General features: G+C 37.6%; 1 protein-coding gene across 2 annotated transcripts in view; it reads right to left on the reverse strand.

Annotated features, from left to right (window-relative positions):
- LOC127548686 (V-type proton ATPase subunit C 2) overlaps positions 1 to 9383 on the reverse strand; it is a 54382-nt gene extending 44999 nt beyond the window's left edge. The window contains exons 1-3 of one of the 2 annotated variants that reach the window (XM_051976196.1): positions 9045 to 9383; positions 6491 to 6651; positions 3398 to 3465 (exon numbers count right to left, since the gene is read on the reverse strand). In XM_051976196.1, coding sequence (XP_051832156.1) covers positions 3398 to 3465; positions 6491 to 6622 — 200 coding nt within the window. In that variant the 5' untranslated portion in view covers positions 6623 to 6651; positions 9045 to 9383. Of the gene's footprint in view, positions 1 to 3397; positions 3466 to 6490; positions 6655 to 9044 lie in introns of both variants that reach the window. The other variant, XM_051976195.1, reaches the window with a different exon arrangement.
- Between the last annotated feature and the right edge of the window lie 9036 nt (positions 9384 to 18419).

The raw sequence follows: 18419 nt of genomic DNA on the forward strand, positions 1-18419 counted from the left end.
AGCCGAGTAAATAAATAATAAAAGGATATGGAAACAATACACCCTGAAAACTCTTGTACCTTCTCTACTCTCCTGACCAGAGGCAGTGCTGACAGGTTTGTGCTGCCTAGGTTACAAGAACAGCTAGTATTTATTTATCTAATAACACTTAAGCACTTTTCAGAGAATCCAGTACTTCTTTTCGAAGAACTACAGAAGCGTATGAGCAGTTTCTTTGAATACTTCATCCTGTATAAGCTTTTCTACATGATTTTTATTCCCACAATGTGGGCAAGGGTGGCTGATAAGTTAATCATGCTATGACTACACATACTACTGTTGAGCTAGTACTAACTCTTGGGAGTGTTCAAAACATATCATACTTGTCTTACAAAAACGATGATATTTTCCTTTTCCAAGGGAAAAAGCGCTGGACTTAGACGGGAGACCTGGGTTTGTATCCTGCTACTGCTTACTAGCCGTATTACTTTAGAAAGTTATTCAAAAAATCTGAGCCAGCTTTCTCACCTGAAGGGTCATGGTGGAGGTCAGCCTATGTTTTCTTTAAAGTTCTTTCCAATTCAAAAAAATCTTAAATTTTCTTCTCTGAACATGGGCCTTGACATAGTAGCTACTCATTGTTTCTGCTTTGGCAAGAAACTCCCATACTGATTTTATTTATTTATTGGCTATGTTAAGGGGAGGGGAGAGGGAGAGGCCATTCTTTGCCTCATTTTTACCTAGCCTTATTCTCTGAAAGGGCGTTGCCTCAGACAAACTGAAACCTGGGAAAGACCTTAGTTTAAAAAGGCCAAGGCTTCCCACTTTATCCAGGACCATGGCCAGTTGTCCTGATCTATATCTTGCCACTCGACCCAGATGGCTCCAGTAGAAAGAATGAGGCTGCTAACTTTATACAGCTCTTCCTCCCTAAATCCAATTCACTTGCCAGTTATGACATGTCCTTCCTGATGCCATGGCCCTTTTCAAGAATGAAGAAAATATAATAAAATTAAGATATGTCAGATAAGCTACTGTCTTTTGGACCCTAGTGCTTCCATAAATCAGAAATAAATTGACTGACTGCTACAAAGAGTCAATTCTAGCTGCTATCTTGAATAGCCAGATGGTTAATATGCCAGTTGCACTTATTTTTCTATATTTTCTTTTTATGAATTTTTTTTTACCTTGAATGTAAGTTACGATGGAAAGAACAATCATACAACTCTAAAACTCAAAAAAACTTTAGAGATAATAATAAATTACATATGCGTAGTGTTTTACATGCATCATCTCATATGAGCCTCACAAGAAACCTGAGATAAATTCTAAGGTAGGCATAGACATTATACTAATTTTACAAATGGAGAAATTGAGGCTGGAAAGTGAAGATTTGAACTCGATTCTTCTTGATTCGAAGTCCCACATTTTATCCTCTTTGCCATGCTATCTTCTTTTTTTGATTTGCCTGAGATCCCAGTTTGTTGGAGAGGGTGAAGGATAGAACAAGAACCAAAATCCAAGGGTCCTGACTCTCTAAATCCAGTATTCCTTTTACTACACCATAAATTAAGACTGCTGTATTTTTGGTTAATTAGCCTCTTATACCTGGACTATATTCTTGACTCTACTGTCAATAATTCTTGGACAAGCCACTCACCTCACAGAGTTTCAATTTCTTTACTTTGAAATGAAGGGAATTAACTAGACATTTCAATAGCTCTTAGAAACTCCTAACAAACTCTAATTATATTATATAGTGTATACACTCACATACTCTTTTATCTAGGTAGTTTTTTTAGTATGTTTGCACATTTCTTTCATATCTGATATATGACAAGCAACTTAGATGGCAAACATAACTAGAAGAAATTTTTTCTATATTAGGATGGAGACAACAAAACATCACTTCATTGCTACACTGAATATTCCACTTAGAATTGTAACTAATGTTACAGTAATATCTAAAGTATTAGAACATCTTAAGGTAACATTAGTATCTATCAACCATTAGGCAGTATGGTACAATAAAAAGAGCACAGATATGACAATGGATCTCAATTTGAATCTCAGTTTTGCTACTTTAAATGAATAAATGAATGAATAAGTGGGCCAACGAATGAATGAATAACATTTATCAAACACTTACTACACATGATTTCATCTGTAAAATGAGTTAGGTATATTGAACCATTTCTATGATCCTATCTACCCACAAATAAAATAGAAGGTCTTCCAGAGCAGGGACTCATTTTTGTCTCTTATTCCCAGAAGTATACTAGTGCAGAGTGAGCCAGCCTTTATATGTTACGTGACCAAAAGCAATTTGGTCACTTTCAATGTTCTTGATGACAAAATTACAGAGGTATCAACCTATATTGATAGATAGAATTTCCTTACCAGAAGTTCTCAATACCAATAACACTGTAGTCCTCCATCCCCAGAACTTAGCACAGTGATTCAAACATAAAATATACTTAATAAATGTTTGCTTAGTTTAGTTTAATTCTGGCTTTAAATTCTATAAACTATTCTAGAGGATCATTCTGAGCTTTCCCAAATTATGAAATATACTGATCATTTCCCCTAAATTATAATTTCCCAAAGTATGTGTCCTGATCTTATCTTCATATCTCACTAAGCAGACTAGAAGCTAAATAGTAACATTCAATTTTGCAGATAAGCAAAATGCAAAAGGATTTATCAATCATTCATTCAATAAAAAGTTAATTAACTCTCTGCAAAGCAATTTTCCCTAGGTTACATAAATTGTAAAATCTTCAAGATTAGGGCTATTACATATAGTATCCTACATCCTGCAAACAGGTAAACATTACTACTATTATTACAATTAACAATACTATTAGGTAAATTGATAGGGAGGTAGAGGGATTTCCCAGTGCCTATCATATAACAACAATCTTTAATAACAATCATTTTCCAACTATATTCCCTACAATCCCAAAGATTTGCACTTTACAGAGCTAGTATCCACAGTGTTCCTTCTTAAGACTGTTGCTCAAAACAGCATTTGGGAGTTGGAATCCTGTGTCCTAAAAGAAATGCAGGGGTCTCTGCGATCTCAAAAAGTAGGAAAATTACAGCTCTAAATAATGCTCAGAGCTATTTCTAGAAGGAAAACCTCTTCTTAATTCCTAGAGTTTAATGCTAAAAGTCTTACTTTTATTTTAGGATAATAATTGCACTGAAAATTTTAGCAGCATATTTATCTAATAAGCAAGTTGCTTACAGAATAACCCTGCAGTTCTTAGAAAAAGATTAAGTCCCTTCTGTCCACTTTGCTGTTATCCTATGACCAGGTTTAGACAAGTATGGGTTCAGTTACTGCAAGTACACTGTGTCCTCTAAAAACAATGTCAGATTCTCATTTGTATGTAGTAAATAAGGACTATTTTACCTTTCAGCGAAGGTATCAAGTTTCCCCAACTCATCTGAGAGACCAACAAGAGAATCCAAGGTCCCCACCTACAAAGAGCATAAATAAGTTAAATGTACAAACTCTTAATGGGAAAGGTGTTTTGTGATTTTTTTAGTAGAATAGCTTGTGTGGGAAATTCTCTGATAGCCTGTTGAGAGAGAGAAACCAACACAGAGCCTAGAGATTGGTTAGAATTCTTTAATTAATACTAACTTGGGATATGGGTTCTCCCCATATAGAAGTGCACAACAATGCACACTTAAAATTAAGAGATGTGAAATTAAGAGATGTGGCTTCTCTTCCCCAAGGGTTCTCCTCCTCCACATTTCCCCAAGACACTAAAGTTTTTGACTTCTATTAAGAGACAAGCCAAAAGAGCCTTGATTCGAGGGTTAGAACTCAGGGCTTCTTTTACTTCATGACTTCATCATGTTTTTCCCATGCAAAAGATTGCATGTTATCTTGTGATGGGTCCTAATTCTTATTTTCAAATAGAAAGTAGCAATTCTACAATTTGATGAAAAAAACTTCAGCAAGAGATATCTGCAGAAGCAAACTTAAAAACTTACTAGACTGTCAACTCCTTGCAGAGACCATTTCTATTTTTGTTTTTGTATAGCCAGAAAATAGTATAATGTCTGACACATAGTAGGTACTTATTGTTTATTAAATTAACTGAATCAAATAGAGAACTTAAATTTTAAAAAGCATTTCTGTTTCAAGTGATTTCAAATGGTATCTTGTAGAGTTTTCTTGGCTGCTATAGATAAAGGTTCTGGTTTGGGTGGGGCTCCTCTGGGGTCATCCTTTGGGGCAGCCATACTCTTAGATATTCTGAAAGTTTATGGAACATTCCTTCTACTAACAGAAGGAATTAACTGTATAGAAGTGCACAACAATGCACACTTATCTCTGATGAAACTAAGAGATGTGGCTTCTCTTCCCCAAGGGTTCTCCTCCTCCACATTTCCCCAAGACACTAAAGTTTTTGACTTCTATTAAGAGACAAACCAAAAGAGCCTTGATTCGAGGGTTAGAACTCAGGGCTTCTTTTACTTCTATGACTTCAGGCAAGTCATTTGGTATCTTTGTTGCTGAGTGTCCATATCTATAAAATGGGAGGAACATGGGCTACAGATCTGAGATCTTAAATCTATGCTCTTTTCTGCACTTTAATTACTTCGTTGCAAATGGGATAATATGTGAAGGGATTTCCTGTGCTTATCCCTATTTTTGAAGTAAAATAATACTGAGTCCCAGCAAGAATTTGAACAAGAGTGCTTAATCTGGGGCCCTGGAATTTTTTTAATATGTTGAAAAAATACTTCAACATATTTTAGTCTCCTTTGTAACTCTATATATTTTATTCTATGCAGTAAAACTGAATCCTGAAGCACTCATAAGCTTCACGAGATTACCAAAGGAATCCATGACATACAAAAAGTTTCAAAATCCCTGATCTAAGAACAGTTGGTGTAGGCATCATTATTTTAAACATCCTTCTACAGAAAGGCTTTTCTTTCAGCTTACCTGCTGGTGGCATGCCTCTTAAAATGACACTGTACTTACTTTGTGTGTAGTTCTTTGTATATTTAACAGCACTATATATGGGAGTTTTTGTTTCTTCTATTCTCTCCTATTTCTCACTTTCATCTTGGGAAGGACTTCTCCAACTTGGGTAGCCTTAGTTGGTATAAAAAATTAGTTCAAGGAGATAAGGGAATATATTAATTTTGTAATTATCTGCCAAGCCAGTGTGACATTTTTCATGCTACTAGAGAAGCTGAGGTGAGTGGATCACTTGACCTCTGAAGTTCTGAGCCAAAAGTGGGATAAAGTCTTCCAGTGTCTGTGCTATGTCACATACCAATATGGTGAATCCCAAGAAGCACAAGGGCCACCAGGCTACCTAGGAAGCCCCGGTCAGAAAACAGAACAGGGCAAAGATTCAGAGCTGATCAGTAATGAACCTCTGTATTTACAGCCTGGCTCAGTTAAGGAGAAACCTAGTCTCAAAAAAAAATAAAAGTCTTATGCAACTAAGCATTATGAATTTAAGAATGTTTTCTTTTTCATATTGAATAAAATAAAGTTTATTCAATGCCAAGGGATATGGGAACAGAAAAGTGATCTTGGGCATAAACATTGAATTTCTTTCCCTTCATACCTTCTCTAAAGTGGGTCAAAAGTACACTTAGGGCTGGAGACAAACAAGGCAAATTCCAAACTATAGCATATTGTCAGTCCTTACCAGAAGGAATTAGAATGGGAATTTAAGATAAGACCAAGAGTTTAACTATGAGGGCCAATCAGCAGGCTTTCCCAGAAAACTTTTCAATAGGGAAGAAACTAGCTCCATCTTTAATGGAGCCCACCCACAATTTAGCTACTAGCTCTGTCCTTGCCCAAAACATTTTTAGCTCTCATACAGAAATAGTACCTCATCTCTCTGAAATCCATTCCCTCCCATGATACCATAATTAATCTGAAGACTTCTCCTCATGTTCCTGAGTCTATAAAATCAGATATTTTTACCACCCACTTTTGCCCTATGTGATATAGGAAAAAAAAAAAAAAAGCTGATTCTGGATTAAAATGTTGCCTCTGACACATACTACCTGTGAAATCTTTTCATTTAAACTTATCTATAAAAATGAGCTGGTTAGTCTAGGTGGCCTGAGGTCTGTTCTAGCTCAAGACTTAGCTGGCTATTTTCCACCTTTCTTTTTTCCAAAGGACCATTCATGATAGATGGCTCCCATAGTACCATCTCATTTTTTATGTTATCATAAGTTTAGAGCGGACAGGGACCATAAAGTCAGAGGTAGTCTAATCCTCTCATTTTACAGATGAGGAAATTGAGACAATTAAGTTAATGACTTTCCTAAATCATAAGTCATATCTTCTTATACTATTATAACACAGCACTCTTTCCACAAAACCATATTTCTTCTCTCCTTCCAAGATGCTAAAATGAGAAAGTCTTTTCCCTTCCTCTCCTTAATGATTGTTTGTTTCTTTTCTCCCTTCCAACCCTCCCTATATCACTCCCTCTGATTTCTATGACTTTACCTTGAAGTCAGGAATGGCAAATTTTGTGTTGTGGGATAGATTAGACTTGGAGGTTACTGTGTTCATCCGTTCCAGAGCCTGCAAATTCTCCTTATCTCCAGGGGCAGAAATCAGCCAAAATTCCGACGACATGTTAAAGTCTTTCCTTTTAGTCAAGGTTACTACTGAGCACACAAAAAACAAAAACAAAAACACAACATGTTAGTGTAAGGACTTTCCTACCTGCTTTTTTCTCTTCTTGCTATCAGTTCTATAGGATTGAGAACAGAGATGGACATGTTATAGATAGATATTGTATAGTACATGGAGAACTAACCTAAGATTGGATTTGGATTCAAATCTTTGAAGTCAACAGGGATTGGAATTATTGCTATAATTTCAAGCAAATCACTTTCTTTCTCTGGAATTTATATCCTATCCTTGTAAAATGATGAAGTTGGAGTATAATTTGGCATGGACTTTGATAAACTGGAAAGAGTCCAAAGGAGGACACAGGACAGTGAAAAGTTAGTTGTTCAAGTCATACGCTTATTGTTTAAAGGAAATGGGAAAATTTAGCTCACAGACTAGAAGACTCAGGAGAACAAGATAAATAATTAAAACTTTTAGCATAGTACCTGGCACATAACTAGCACTTAATATGTTTATTAACTGATTTACTGATGGACAAAACCAGGAACAATAGATGGAATTTGTAAAGAGGCAAATTTAAGGAAAAATCCACAAGCAATTAAAATTGCTGAAGAGTATTATCAGCTCTCTCAAGAGGTGACTTAGTTCCCCTTCCGGAGAGGTCTTCAAGCAGAGGCTGGTTGACCACTTTTCAGGCATTCTGCTCTCTGATGTGGATTGAACCAAATGGTCACTGAAGTTGATTTTCACCATTAAAATTGTATAATCTTGAAAACTGCTTTCCACTTTAAATTCTATAGTCCTAAAGTTGTCCATTTACTTGGAAGAACCTAGTCCCAAAGGACTGTGAGCCGAGTCAGGAGATTGGCTTCCTGAAAGTTAAAGAAAGGCTTTAGCAGTGACTTCTTTCTCGGGTTGTTCCAACTGGTTCCTGGGAAGGAGGAGGAGTAGGTGGTGGTGGAGGTGGAGGTGGAAGAGCAGAAGGAGGTTTTCCATTTCCTTTCCCTCCACCCCATTCCAGTGACAAATCCCCATATGACCTCATAAAAACCTGTAATAATCAGGAGGCCTACCTTGGGAACTTGATGTTCCTTTAACATGATAGCCACCTTTTGAATAGACTGCATTTGGATGTACTGAAAAACTGATTTTGGAAGGAAGGGTGGGATATCAAGTTGGGGGGGAAAGGGAAGTAAAAAATTAGGATTTTCCTCCTTTGGCAAAGAAATTTTAGTAGCTTAAGTATTAGATTTGTCACGAAAAGGCCTGGGTTTGAATTCTAGCTCTGCCATTTAATAATTTTTGTTTTTTAGCTGAACAAGACATTTTCCCTATGTGCTTCAATTTCATTGTTTCTAAAATTAAAGGAGTGGAATATATGATCTTCTACACATCTTTGCAGTTCAAACATGAATGACAACTGAAGACTCACAAAATTATATATGCCTTCATTAAAGTCTCTTGAGAAAAACTCTTAATCTGGTCTTCAAAGGATGGGGTATGTCTTACTTTCAGAGAAGTAGCTTATAGCTAGACAGGTTTCTAAATGCTGGTACCTAGGAGTTTCTGCCCAAGTGTTCTTACCACTAAAACCTATTAGTTCTGCTCATTCGAACACAAATACACCCACACACATTTCTTCTTTCCATTGTCTCCCCTCCCTCGAAGTGTTTATCAGTCCTTCCTCTCAAGTACCTCCTCCTATTAATACCTGCTTAGATGACGAAGGTGGGAGATAAGAGGGATAAAATATATGGATTAAAAAACAAAAACACCAAAACTCTAAAAGAAATATATATAATTCTACGAGGCAGTTTTAAGTCGCCTGAACCCTAATTGCTTTTAAAACCATTATAAAATGGATTTCATTCTATTTTTATTGAAAAGTATCTGGGCATGGATTGTTCCCACTCTCAGGGCTCTGAAGAGGTACCACCTGCGACCTGAATTGCCTGATGTTCATGTGGCAATTCAGAAGATTGTCAGCTGGAAAGGAACTTAAAGCGTTCTATAGAAGAGGCAGCGAGACGCAGTGGTCTCGATTGGCAGATGGGTTCCAGTTCGAACTCTGACCCTTACCAGCCCTGTGACCTTCACCTCTGAACTAAAGTTTCCCCGCTGTCAAAACCAGATAATACTACCTGCGCTACCTGCCTCACATGAGCGCAGTGAGACAAGCGACTGCTAAACCTGAAAGAGCTGTAGAAATGTGAGCCACCTGGATCCTTGACTTCCCATTCAGAAATGACGGAGAAAAAGTCCCAAGTAAAACTGGAGCCAATATAAACGTGGGTGGAAGTTTCCTTTTCTCCTTCTCCCTCTTTCCAAGTCGCGATTGGTCTGGATTCTCCGTACTTGCTGGTTCCCTTCTTCACCCACCCTCTCTCACGGCAATACTTGCCCAATTTTTCCTGGGTCTTACCTGGCGTAAAATGAAGGAGCCTCGCATGCCAGGGTGCGTCGGAAGGTCTAAGGACAGAGAGACTGGAGACGCGGGGCGGACGCGAGCTCGGGTTCGGGACGATGCGGACGATCCGCCTGGGTAGCCTTGGGTGGGAGCACCTCCGCTCCTTCGGGGAATAGCTTTGGGCACTGCTGGGATGGGACTGGGGAGTGCTGGGCTGCCTCCCGCTGCTGGCTGCCGGGGTCGCTGGAGGGCAGATGCTACCCCCTTTGCCCAGATAAGTCCCTGGTGCGCGCGAGCCCCGGCTCCCAGGCGGTTGAGGCTCCAGCTGCTCCCGCCGGCCCCGCCCCGCCCGCCTGGCGTTTTATCCCCGAGCAGCACTCGGGAGGTGGCTTCACTGCCCCCACCTGCCTGCGGATTTGCATACGGTACCAGGTCGCCTGTCGCAGGGCCCCTACTGGCTCTCTGCGACTCACCTAGCCTCTCCTCCTTCCATCCTTGGCGCCCCGGTCCCGGCCCCTCATTCAGGACATCATCAGAATAATAGCAGCTAACATTTATAAAGCTAGTGAACATATGTTGTTTTCCGAACACTAGCTCATTTGAACTTCACTACTACTATAAAATAAATCCTAAAGATAATGCCTCTCGTTTTCCAAGGATCGTTGCACACATATACACACACTCCCCTACTAAATGACACCATGATGACGATGATACGGGATTTTGGTGTGGTTAAGTCATGTTCAACTCTTCATGACCCGTTTGAAGTTTTCTTGGTAAAATTATTAAAGTTGTTTACCATTCTCCAATTCATTTTATAGATAGATGAGGGAATTGAGGCAAAGTTAAGTGACTTGCCTGGGGTCACACAGCTAGGAAGTGCTTGCAGCTGAATTTGATCTCTGATCTTCCAGACTACAAGCCCAGTGCTTTATAAACTGGCGCCTAGCTACCCTAACCATGGAATCTAAATGTTCTGTAAGAACCGAAAGGGAATTTAGAAGTTCAACCCGTCCTGCTCTTTCATTTCATAAATGAGAAAACAACCTCGGCGGGAACACAGGCCCAGAGATTCCAAAAGATTCTTTTTGACTGCCTTATCCTTCTGTTTTACACACATTATCTGTTTTCTTTTTTGTTTTTTTGGATTATTGCTGTAGTTTTTAGCATCAGCTTCGTTCCCCATTATATTCCTCCATCCTTCTCCACTCAGGAAGTCAATATGCTTTTATTAAGCTCTTTACTTGCCGGGCTCTGTGCTAAGCACTGGGTATACAAATAAAGGCAAAAACACAAACAAACCCAGTCCTTCAAAAGCTCGAATTCTAACGCGGGTGATAACATGCAAACAACAGTGTGGGAGACAAGCTATATGCTGGTTAAACTGGAGGTAAACTCAAAAGAAAAACTAGCTTGTCGGAGGGGGGAGAGCAGAAAGGGGGGAAAAAAGGGGGGTGGGAGATAGAGAACGAGAGTGAAATTAGTTGGGTGGCAGTTTATAGGAAAATGCTTTTAGCCCTAGGTAGGATTTGACCCAAGCCTTGAAGGAAGCCAGGGAAACCAGGAGGTGGAGCCAAGATAGAACATTCCAAGCATAACAAGCCATCCCATTTAATTTGAGAAAGACTGACAGAGACATACCGACACAGAGACAGAGGAGAGAAAGAAAGAGAAACTGGCAAATTCAGTCCGGCAAAACTAATCACCTATCAACTAACCATTAAATGATGCACACAATTGTGTGAGGTCACAGGGATTATTTCCTCCTGTGTTGGAAATGAGAAAACAAGCCTGGACAGGTGTCCATCTCTACATGTGTAAGGATCACATATGGGATTCCAATCTGGAAGGTCTCTATTCCAAGAGTACCAATACTAATGAAGTCCCCCTGAATCTTGTTTTCATTAACTATTTTACAGTTTTTAATTCACTTCATATCATTCCAACTAGTAATTGTTAAATGCCTAATGGAAAGATTACTTGTGATTCTTCTTGGAGAGATAGCAAGATGAGACACTAATACTGATAACTATAATGCACAATATAATTAGAACAACTGGGTTATTTATTCAGGAAGTAATTACTAAGTACTTACAGTGTGCAAAAACACTGAATTTGAGACTAGGGGACTTGTTTAAAGAATCATGGAATCTCAAAGTTTGAGAGGGACCTCAGAGGTCATCTAGAGTACACTCCCAATCTGTCCAGGAATCCCTCTAAATCTTCAACAAGTACTTATCCTTCCATGCCTAGTAAAATTATAGTAAGAGGAACTCAGTACCTCCTGAAGCATCACATTTTGCTTTATGACAGCTCTGTTAGAAAAATTTTTCCTTAGATCAAACCTAAATCTATTTTTTGGCAACTTTGACCATTGCTTTCAAGTCTGCCTTCTGGAACCAAGAACAAGAGTAATCCTCTAATACTTATTGCTTACCCAACCTTGGCAACTCCATGAGTTTTGTTTGTAATGGGCTGAGGCTTGAGTTGATGCACTGAGGTCCCAAGCATGTGAGGCTAAATAGTAATTGGACCATACTCTATTAATATATAAGCTTGGAGAAAGAATGGCCCCTGCCCACTCTTTGTGCAAGTCCTTATGTGTTGTATAGGAAATGACGATTTTGGTGGGTGGAGGCAGAGGGGTGGAAAGGGAAGCGGAAAGAGAGACTGCTAGCTGGTTTCTTGACACAGCTGCTTGCATTGCTATCGAGACCTCCCTTCACCTCCAATCCCCTTTCACTGGCAATTCCTTTTCACCTCTGCTAGCTGGCTTCCTGTTGCAGCTGCCAATATTGTTATCGCAATCCCCCTTCACCTCAAAAAGAATACAGATTGAAGATTTTCCCCTTAACTTGAATTCCTGACTCCAGCTGATTTTAAATACGCGGTCATCACATTTGTTCATATATATAATATTAATTCTTCAAAATACTTGAAGATGATTAACAGTCTCCAATTTCTTTATCCAATCCTCATATGATATTGATGCTAATCCCTGTCACCATCTTGCTTCTGAACAACCTCTGAAAATCTCCTCCTTTAGCTTATCAACATTCTTCCTAAAATGTAGCAGCCAGAACTGAACACAGTAGTCCGAGTATGTCTAATCAGGGCAGGGCACAATGAGACTACCACTTCTTGTTTTCTGGACACTAATTAATTCAGTTTAAGATGGCATTAATTTTTTTGGCTACCATAACTCACTGCCAACTCATATTAAGTTTGCAGCCCTTTAGGATCCTCAGATATTTTTCATATGGATTGCTCTCTAGCTATCCCTCTAGATGAAACATTGTACCTTACAAGTATATGCCCTTTATAAGTTCTGGCTGAATTGATTAGAGAGCTGTAAAACCAAGTGCCATGTGAGCTCTGAGATTTGTTGTTCAGTTGTTTTTCAATTGTCTCTGACTTTTCATGACCCCATTTGGGGTTTTCTTGGTAGAGATACTAGAGTGATTTGCAATTTTCTTTTGCAGTTTATTATACATATAAGGAATCTAAGGAACAGGGTCAAGTGACTTGTCCAGAGTCTTAGCATGTGTTTAAGGGTGGGTTTGAACTCAACAAGTTAAGTATTCTTGCCCCCAAGCCTAACACTCTGTCCAGTGGAATACTTAGCTGCCCTAAGCTCTGAGATAGAAGATCATTATTAATAGGGGAATTTGGAAAGACTTTTTGAATGAAGTAGCACAAGGAATTTTAAGGCTACTAACAGGTATAGCAAACAACTCTTAATATCCTTATTAAGAAAACTCCACAAATGGTTACAAAGAATAGGACATGAGGAAAACAGCTGAATAACAACTACCAGTTGAAAATGCGAAGGATGTTCTACACCTAAGAAACAACCAAGGGACTTGGGAAAAGGGAGACCAAAGACTAACAGTTTGACTAGAGCATAGAGTGAGTGGAGAGGTGTCATATGCAATGTTTAGAAAAATAGGTAATATTAGATTTTAGAGATTCTTGAATGCCCTAAAAAGGAATTTGGCAGTCCTCATCTTCCTTATCTATTTATCTCTATCTACAGAAAAGAAATGCAAAATATAGGGAAAGGAAATCAGAAGTGGAAACAAATGTCACTTCTACTTTATTCTAGTTGTCTGTTGAATATCACCAGGACCTATGGAGAAGATAACTTCTCTGCTCATTATATATGCCATCTATTTCTTCTAATGCCATAAGAAGAGCACTAGTTTTAGAGTCAAACAGAGAACTATCTTCTGACACAAATGAAACTTTAGTCAAGTTCGTTAATTGACCTGAGTTCCATTTTCTTCATCTATTATGTGAGGAGGTTGAGCTAGAAGTTCCTCTGAGATTCCTTCCATAAATCTTAGTATTCCCCCTAAAAGGTTAATATATGTGCTTGTCACAAGGAGAATTATACACAATATAAAATAGTTTCTGATTCTCTCTCTCTCCCTGTCTCCCTGCCTCTATCTCTGTCTCTCTGACTCTGTGTATATGTGTGTCTATCTGTCTCTCATCTTTTTTTCATTTAGGACCTAGGAAGACAGAAAATAAGCATAATGTATGGGAAAGAGAGTAAAGAATTAAAATGTGTTTTTACATTTTATAGACTCCTTATTTGGCCTCAGCAATGGACTATCACCCCAAGAATATTCAATCTACTGAAATTCAGAAAGGCTTATCAAACCAAAGAGTTGATCACCTGATCAAGAATGTTTTTGGACATCTACTCATGAAGATTGCCTGTGAAAGTGTGGAAGGCTTGAGAGCTTCATATCGAGGAAAGAATGAAGTTTTGAAGTTTTAAAAACCCTTTTTACCTGTAGTATTGCATTGCCAGAATTAGAGTTCACGGTACTGAAATAGTGTCTTGAAGAGATACATAAATTTACCTCACTTACCCTCCGGCAATTCAAAAGGCTTACTAAATACAGATCACAACTAGTCTGTAACTTAGATAAGTTCTAGGGAGTGTCAGAAGTAGAATTTGAATCCAACACTTCCTGACTCCAAGGCTGATCTCCTATCACTAGGCCAAGCTGCCTATCTGTATATTAAAATAGTAAACTTACATATCTATTAAAATATGTCCCTGACTAATGATAAAAGCTAATACTTGGAAACTGTCATACAATCCATGTGATCCTTTAAGTAAAACTTTCAAGTCCAGTTCTCTACCCATTTTATCTTATTGCCTATAAGTGAATATATGTGAACAAAAAATATTTTACTATCCTGAAGGAAGGATATTTGTCAAGTTGATGTGGTTTCTGTGTTTATAGTTCATCTAGACCAGGACTTCATCATTTTTGTGTCATGGATTCCTTTGAAGTCTGTGAAGCCCATACCCCTTCTTAGAATATTGTTTTTAAATACATAAAATAAAATTCACAGAATCACAAAGGAAGACAATTATATTGAAATACTGAAATTGAATTAAAAAACAAAACAAAACAAAAACAAGTTCCTGGTCCCCAGCTTAAGAATTTTTAAAAGATTTCATAGTCATGTTCCTTAACCCCATATTCACACTTTTGATAAAGTTTTTGGCCTTTGAGCATTCTTTTCTCTTATGCCTTTACTTAATAAGATTGAGCTTAGGTACCACCTCTTTCAAGAAATCTTTCCTGGAAAACCTCCCTCTTAAATTTCTCATAGAGTTTTATCTGAATTTCTGTTTTGAATTTACCACATTCTATTTCATATCATAGTTATACCTGTATATATCTTTCTTTTCTATTAAACCATAAAGTCCTTCAAAGCATAGGTCTGTATCATGTCTTCTTTATATTTTCAGTCATAGTACAATGCTTTAAAAACTTTTTTTTAAAATTCTGTTGCTTGAATTTTAATTACTCCTTTAAATTTTGATGACTGCTAAGCATATTCAAAAGCCAAACAGATCATCTTGGGAATGTTACCAGATATAGCTTAAAGGAAAAAAAGTAGAAATCATAGACAATGCATTTTCTTCACAATAATATTTGGAACCTAAGAGAACCAACAAATACCTACCTGGCTATACACTGGGGAGTAGTTTCATTGATTTTATTTGGGGAAAGGAGTGCAGATAGGACAAGAGAGGCTTTAAGATTATATCTGACATTTTATTGAAAATAAAAATAGCTGTTTTTCAGAGTTACCCAATTTATTTTAATCTAGTTTTCAAAACTCTCTAAAGACAAGAGGAAAAAAATATATAGTGTTGGAGAAAGTGTTCTGGATTTGGAATCAGAAAGCTTGGGTTCTCATCCTAATTTACTAGCTGTCTGATTCATGTTGTGTAATCTCCCTAGATTGCCATTTCTTTTTTTGGTACAATGAAGAAGTTCAAGTATATGATGTCTTTCATTCTGACACTATATATTCTAAGATCCCTTCAATTTTGACTTCAGATGCTTATTAATCGTATGACCCTGGGCAAGCCGCCTAACCTCCTCAAACTTGGTTTCCTTATGTGTCAAATGATAATTATAATAGCACCAATCTCCAAGGATTGTTGTGAGCCCTTTAAAGTACTATATAAATGGTAGTTATTTTATTAGTAATAATATTAAATACTACATTTTAATTAAGAGGTATTACAAATTATTTTCTCAACAGGATGTTCCATCTCCCACTTTAATATATTTCCACAAACCATGCTCCCTCATCTAGAATTTGCTACCTCTTCATTACTAGGACTCATCCTTTTTTTTCCCAAAGTTCTATTCAGAGGTCACCTCTACCATGAAGCTTTCCTTTATTTCATTCCTTCCCCCTCATACATATATTTAGTTCTGTACTTATTTTGTAAATTTTTTTTAAATCTCTTAGTTGAATGAAAGGGCAGAGACTCTTTTGTTTATATCTTTCTAACCTTATCACCTAGTAAAGTGCTTTTTTTTGTAGGTTCTTAAAATGTATTTGTTTAATTGAATAAAATTTTAACTCTATGACATTCTGTGATTCTAAAATTGAAGTTGCTAATGAGTGGAGATATGTTTCATTTTCAATTTCAATCTTGACTTGGTTGGAGAGGGTGTTTAATTTGACTGTTCTTCAGTTACTCCATTCTCAAAACAATCTATGGTACATAATAACTCTGCCCTTCCCTGAGTATTATTCTCAGTCTTCTTCAGGTGAAAGCTGTAAAAATGCTTTGATCTTTCAACAGACAGATCTATATAATGCAAGTTCTGTGTAATGTCGAATGAAATTTTTCCCACTTGTGACAGAGAGAGAATGTAAGGCACACTGAGTACTGAGAGGTAGCTTTTGGGTCACACTCATCTTCATATTATGAGGCCATTCATGGGTTCCGAATTGCCATAGTAGAAGGGATATTCCCAGCACCTGCACTCTTTGCATCATTATTATTGAGACACTAACTAATTTGGATTAGTCAGTTCTTGCAACATCTTCATGAGGGAGGACACCCTGAAACTTAGAGATGAGGAAACCAAGGTACAAAAAGAGGATAAGTGGATTCCAGGGTCACCCAGAAATAGTGATATGTCTATACTTATTTAGTCTCCCTCTAATCTCATGCTTTGTCCAGCCATCCACAATAGGACTATGACATCATCTGGGAGAGACTGTGTACCTCCCTCTCAGTTTCAGCTGTAGCCACATTTTGCCTGATTGGCTTTCCATTTTTTTTTTTTCTCCTCAGCTAGCAAGAAATATGTTTAGAAGTGATCCCCATATACTTGCTGCCCCACATCTATTGATATGACTTCTTTTAAACTATTTTATTTTAACATCATAAGAGCAGAATCAGGCACAAATTTCTTAGTTGTAACATATATAATTAATGAAATAATGAAAAGCATTGGGGAGAGGTGACGTCCCTTTCCCTATCAAGGAACAACACCCAAGACTTTTCAGTGGGGGAGTGGGTGGGGTAGTCCTTCTGGCATGTAAAAAAGGAATACAATGTTTGAGAACTTTGGGGGTTCAGATATCAGTTACAGTAATCTTTGTGTGGTGAGTACTTATAGATTAGCAAACCCTATATCTGTGTGTGTAGGTGGAGTGCCAGGGCCAGGTGAGTGTTGGGGTGACTTCTACTGGGGCTGAGAGTGTGGCACTAATTATAAATCTACCAGTGGGCTGAACCTGAGGAACTGTAAACTGGGTGGAACCAAGGCTCTCAGCCCATCTTCTTGGAATGGTTACTAGTCCTGGCTGGGAACCCATTAAAGTTGGGCATACCAGTAAAAGAGAGAAAACATGGTGTGACATAGAGGAAAGAGTATTGGATTTGGAGCCAGATGATCTGGGCTCTTACCCTATGTCTTTCAGTTACCATATGTGTAATCTTGTAAATCATTTCCTTCTAAGTCTAGTTTCTTCATATGTAAAATGAGAGCAATGATCTAGATTAACTCATGTTCCTTTTGGCTTTAAATCTCTGATCTAAACATGAAGGCATCTGATCTATGCCAGGGATATAGTCTAGAAGAGGCTAGAATAAGGCTTAGGATAAAAAAGCTTTAGTCATGTCTAGCTATTCAATGGTAATTTATTAACATTTTCATAATCTCTGTATAATTTTTGAGTTTTTAGTCCTTTCCTTACCAATAAATATATGATTGCATGGAATTCCAAGATATCAAGTTACCTTGTTACCTTGAAGGTTTTAAATGCCTGACACATTCTGGTGGAAGCACAGACTAGGAACATTAAAATGGAAAGGGGTACTGCTAGTTCATATCTTTTTGTGCTGTTAAGGTGGTCACAATATTTCATAGGACCATATATAGGCCCATGGATCTAGAACTAAAAAAAAGAAAGCAAAGAGCATCAAGTCTAACTTCCTCTTTACACAGATGAGGAAAGTAATGTTGAGTAGCTTAATTGACTTTCCCAAAATCACACAGGTAATATTTGTAAGGTAATAGAGAGGTGAACTACAGAATACAAGTAAAAAAGTATAGTGGGGAAAAAAAATCTGGACCAGAGGGCACAGATTTGATTCCTGGCTTTCTGACTTACTATCTATGTGAGTGGTCAAGTCATTTAACCTTCCTTCACATCAATTTCTTCATTTATAAAATTAAGGAGGGTGGGCCTGGAGGATTCTCTCAGTTTGTCATATTTTTAAGATCTATGGACCCCTTTTAGTCAAGTTTAGAGAAGGAACATGGAGTTTCACACAGGGGTCTGCCATAGTATTAGGATGACTTTTCTGTAAGCATATATGTTTTATAGCATTATTTGACAGCTATAGACATGATATGATTGCATATAAAAGAATCAAATTAATTAATGGCTGAACAAATACATCTTGTAGATAAACAAACCAAAGTCAAGAAATGAATCCTCAAAGTTCAGGTCTTGAGTTACTATCTTTTGTTTAAAAAAAAAAAAACAAAAAACAAAGATCACAAAACAACTGATATCTTGATAAGCTATCAGCTCAAATGT

Source organism: Antechinus flavipes, chromosome 2 (assembly GCF_016432865.1).
Source record: "Antechinus flavipes isolate AdamAnt ecotype Samford, QLD, Australia chromosome 2, AdamAnt_v2, whole genome shotgun sequence".
Classification (NCBI taxonomy): Eukaryota; Metazoa; Chordata; class Mammalia; order Dasyuromorphia; family Dasyuridae; genus Antechinus; species Antechinus flavipes.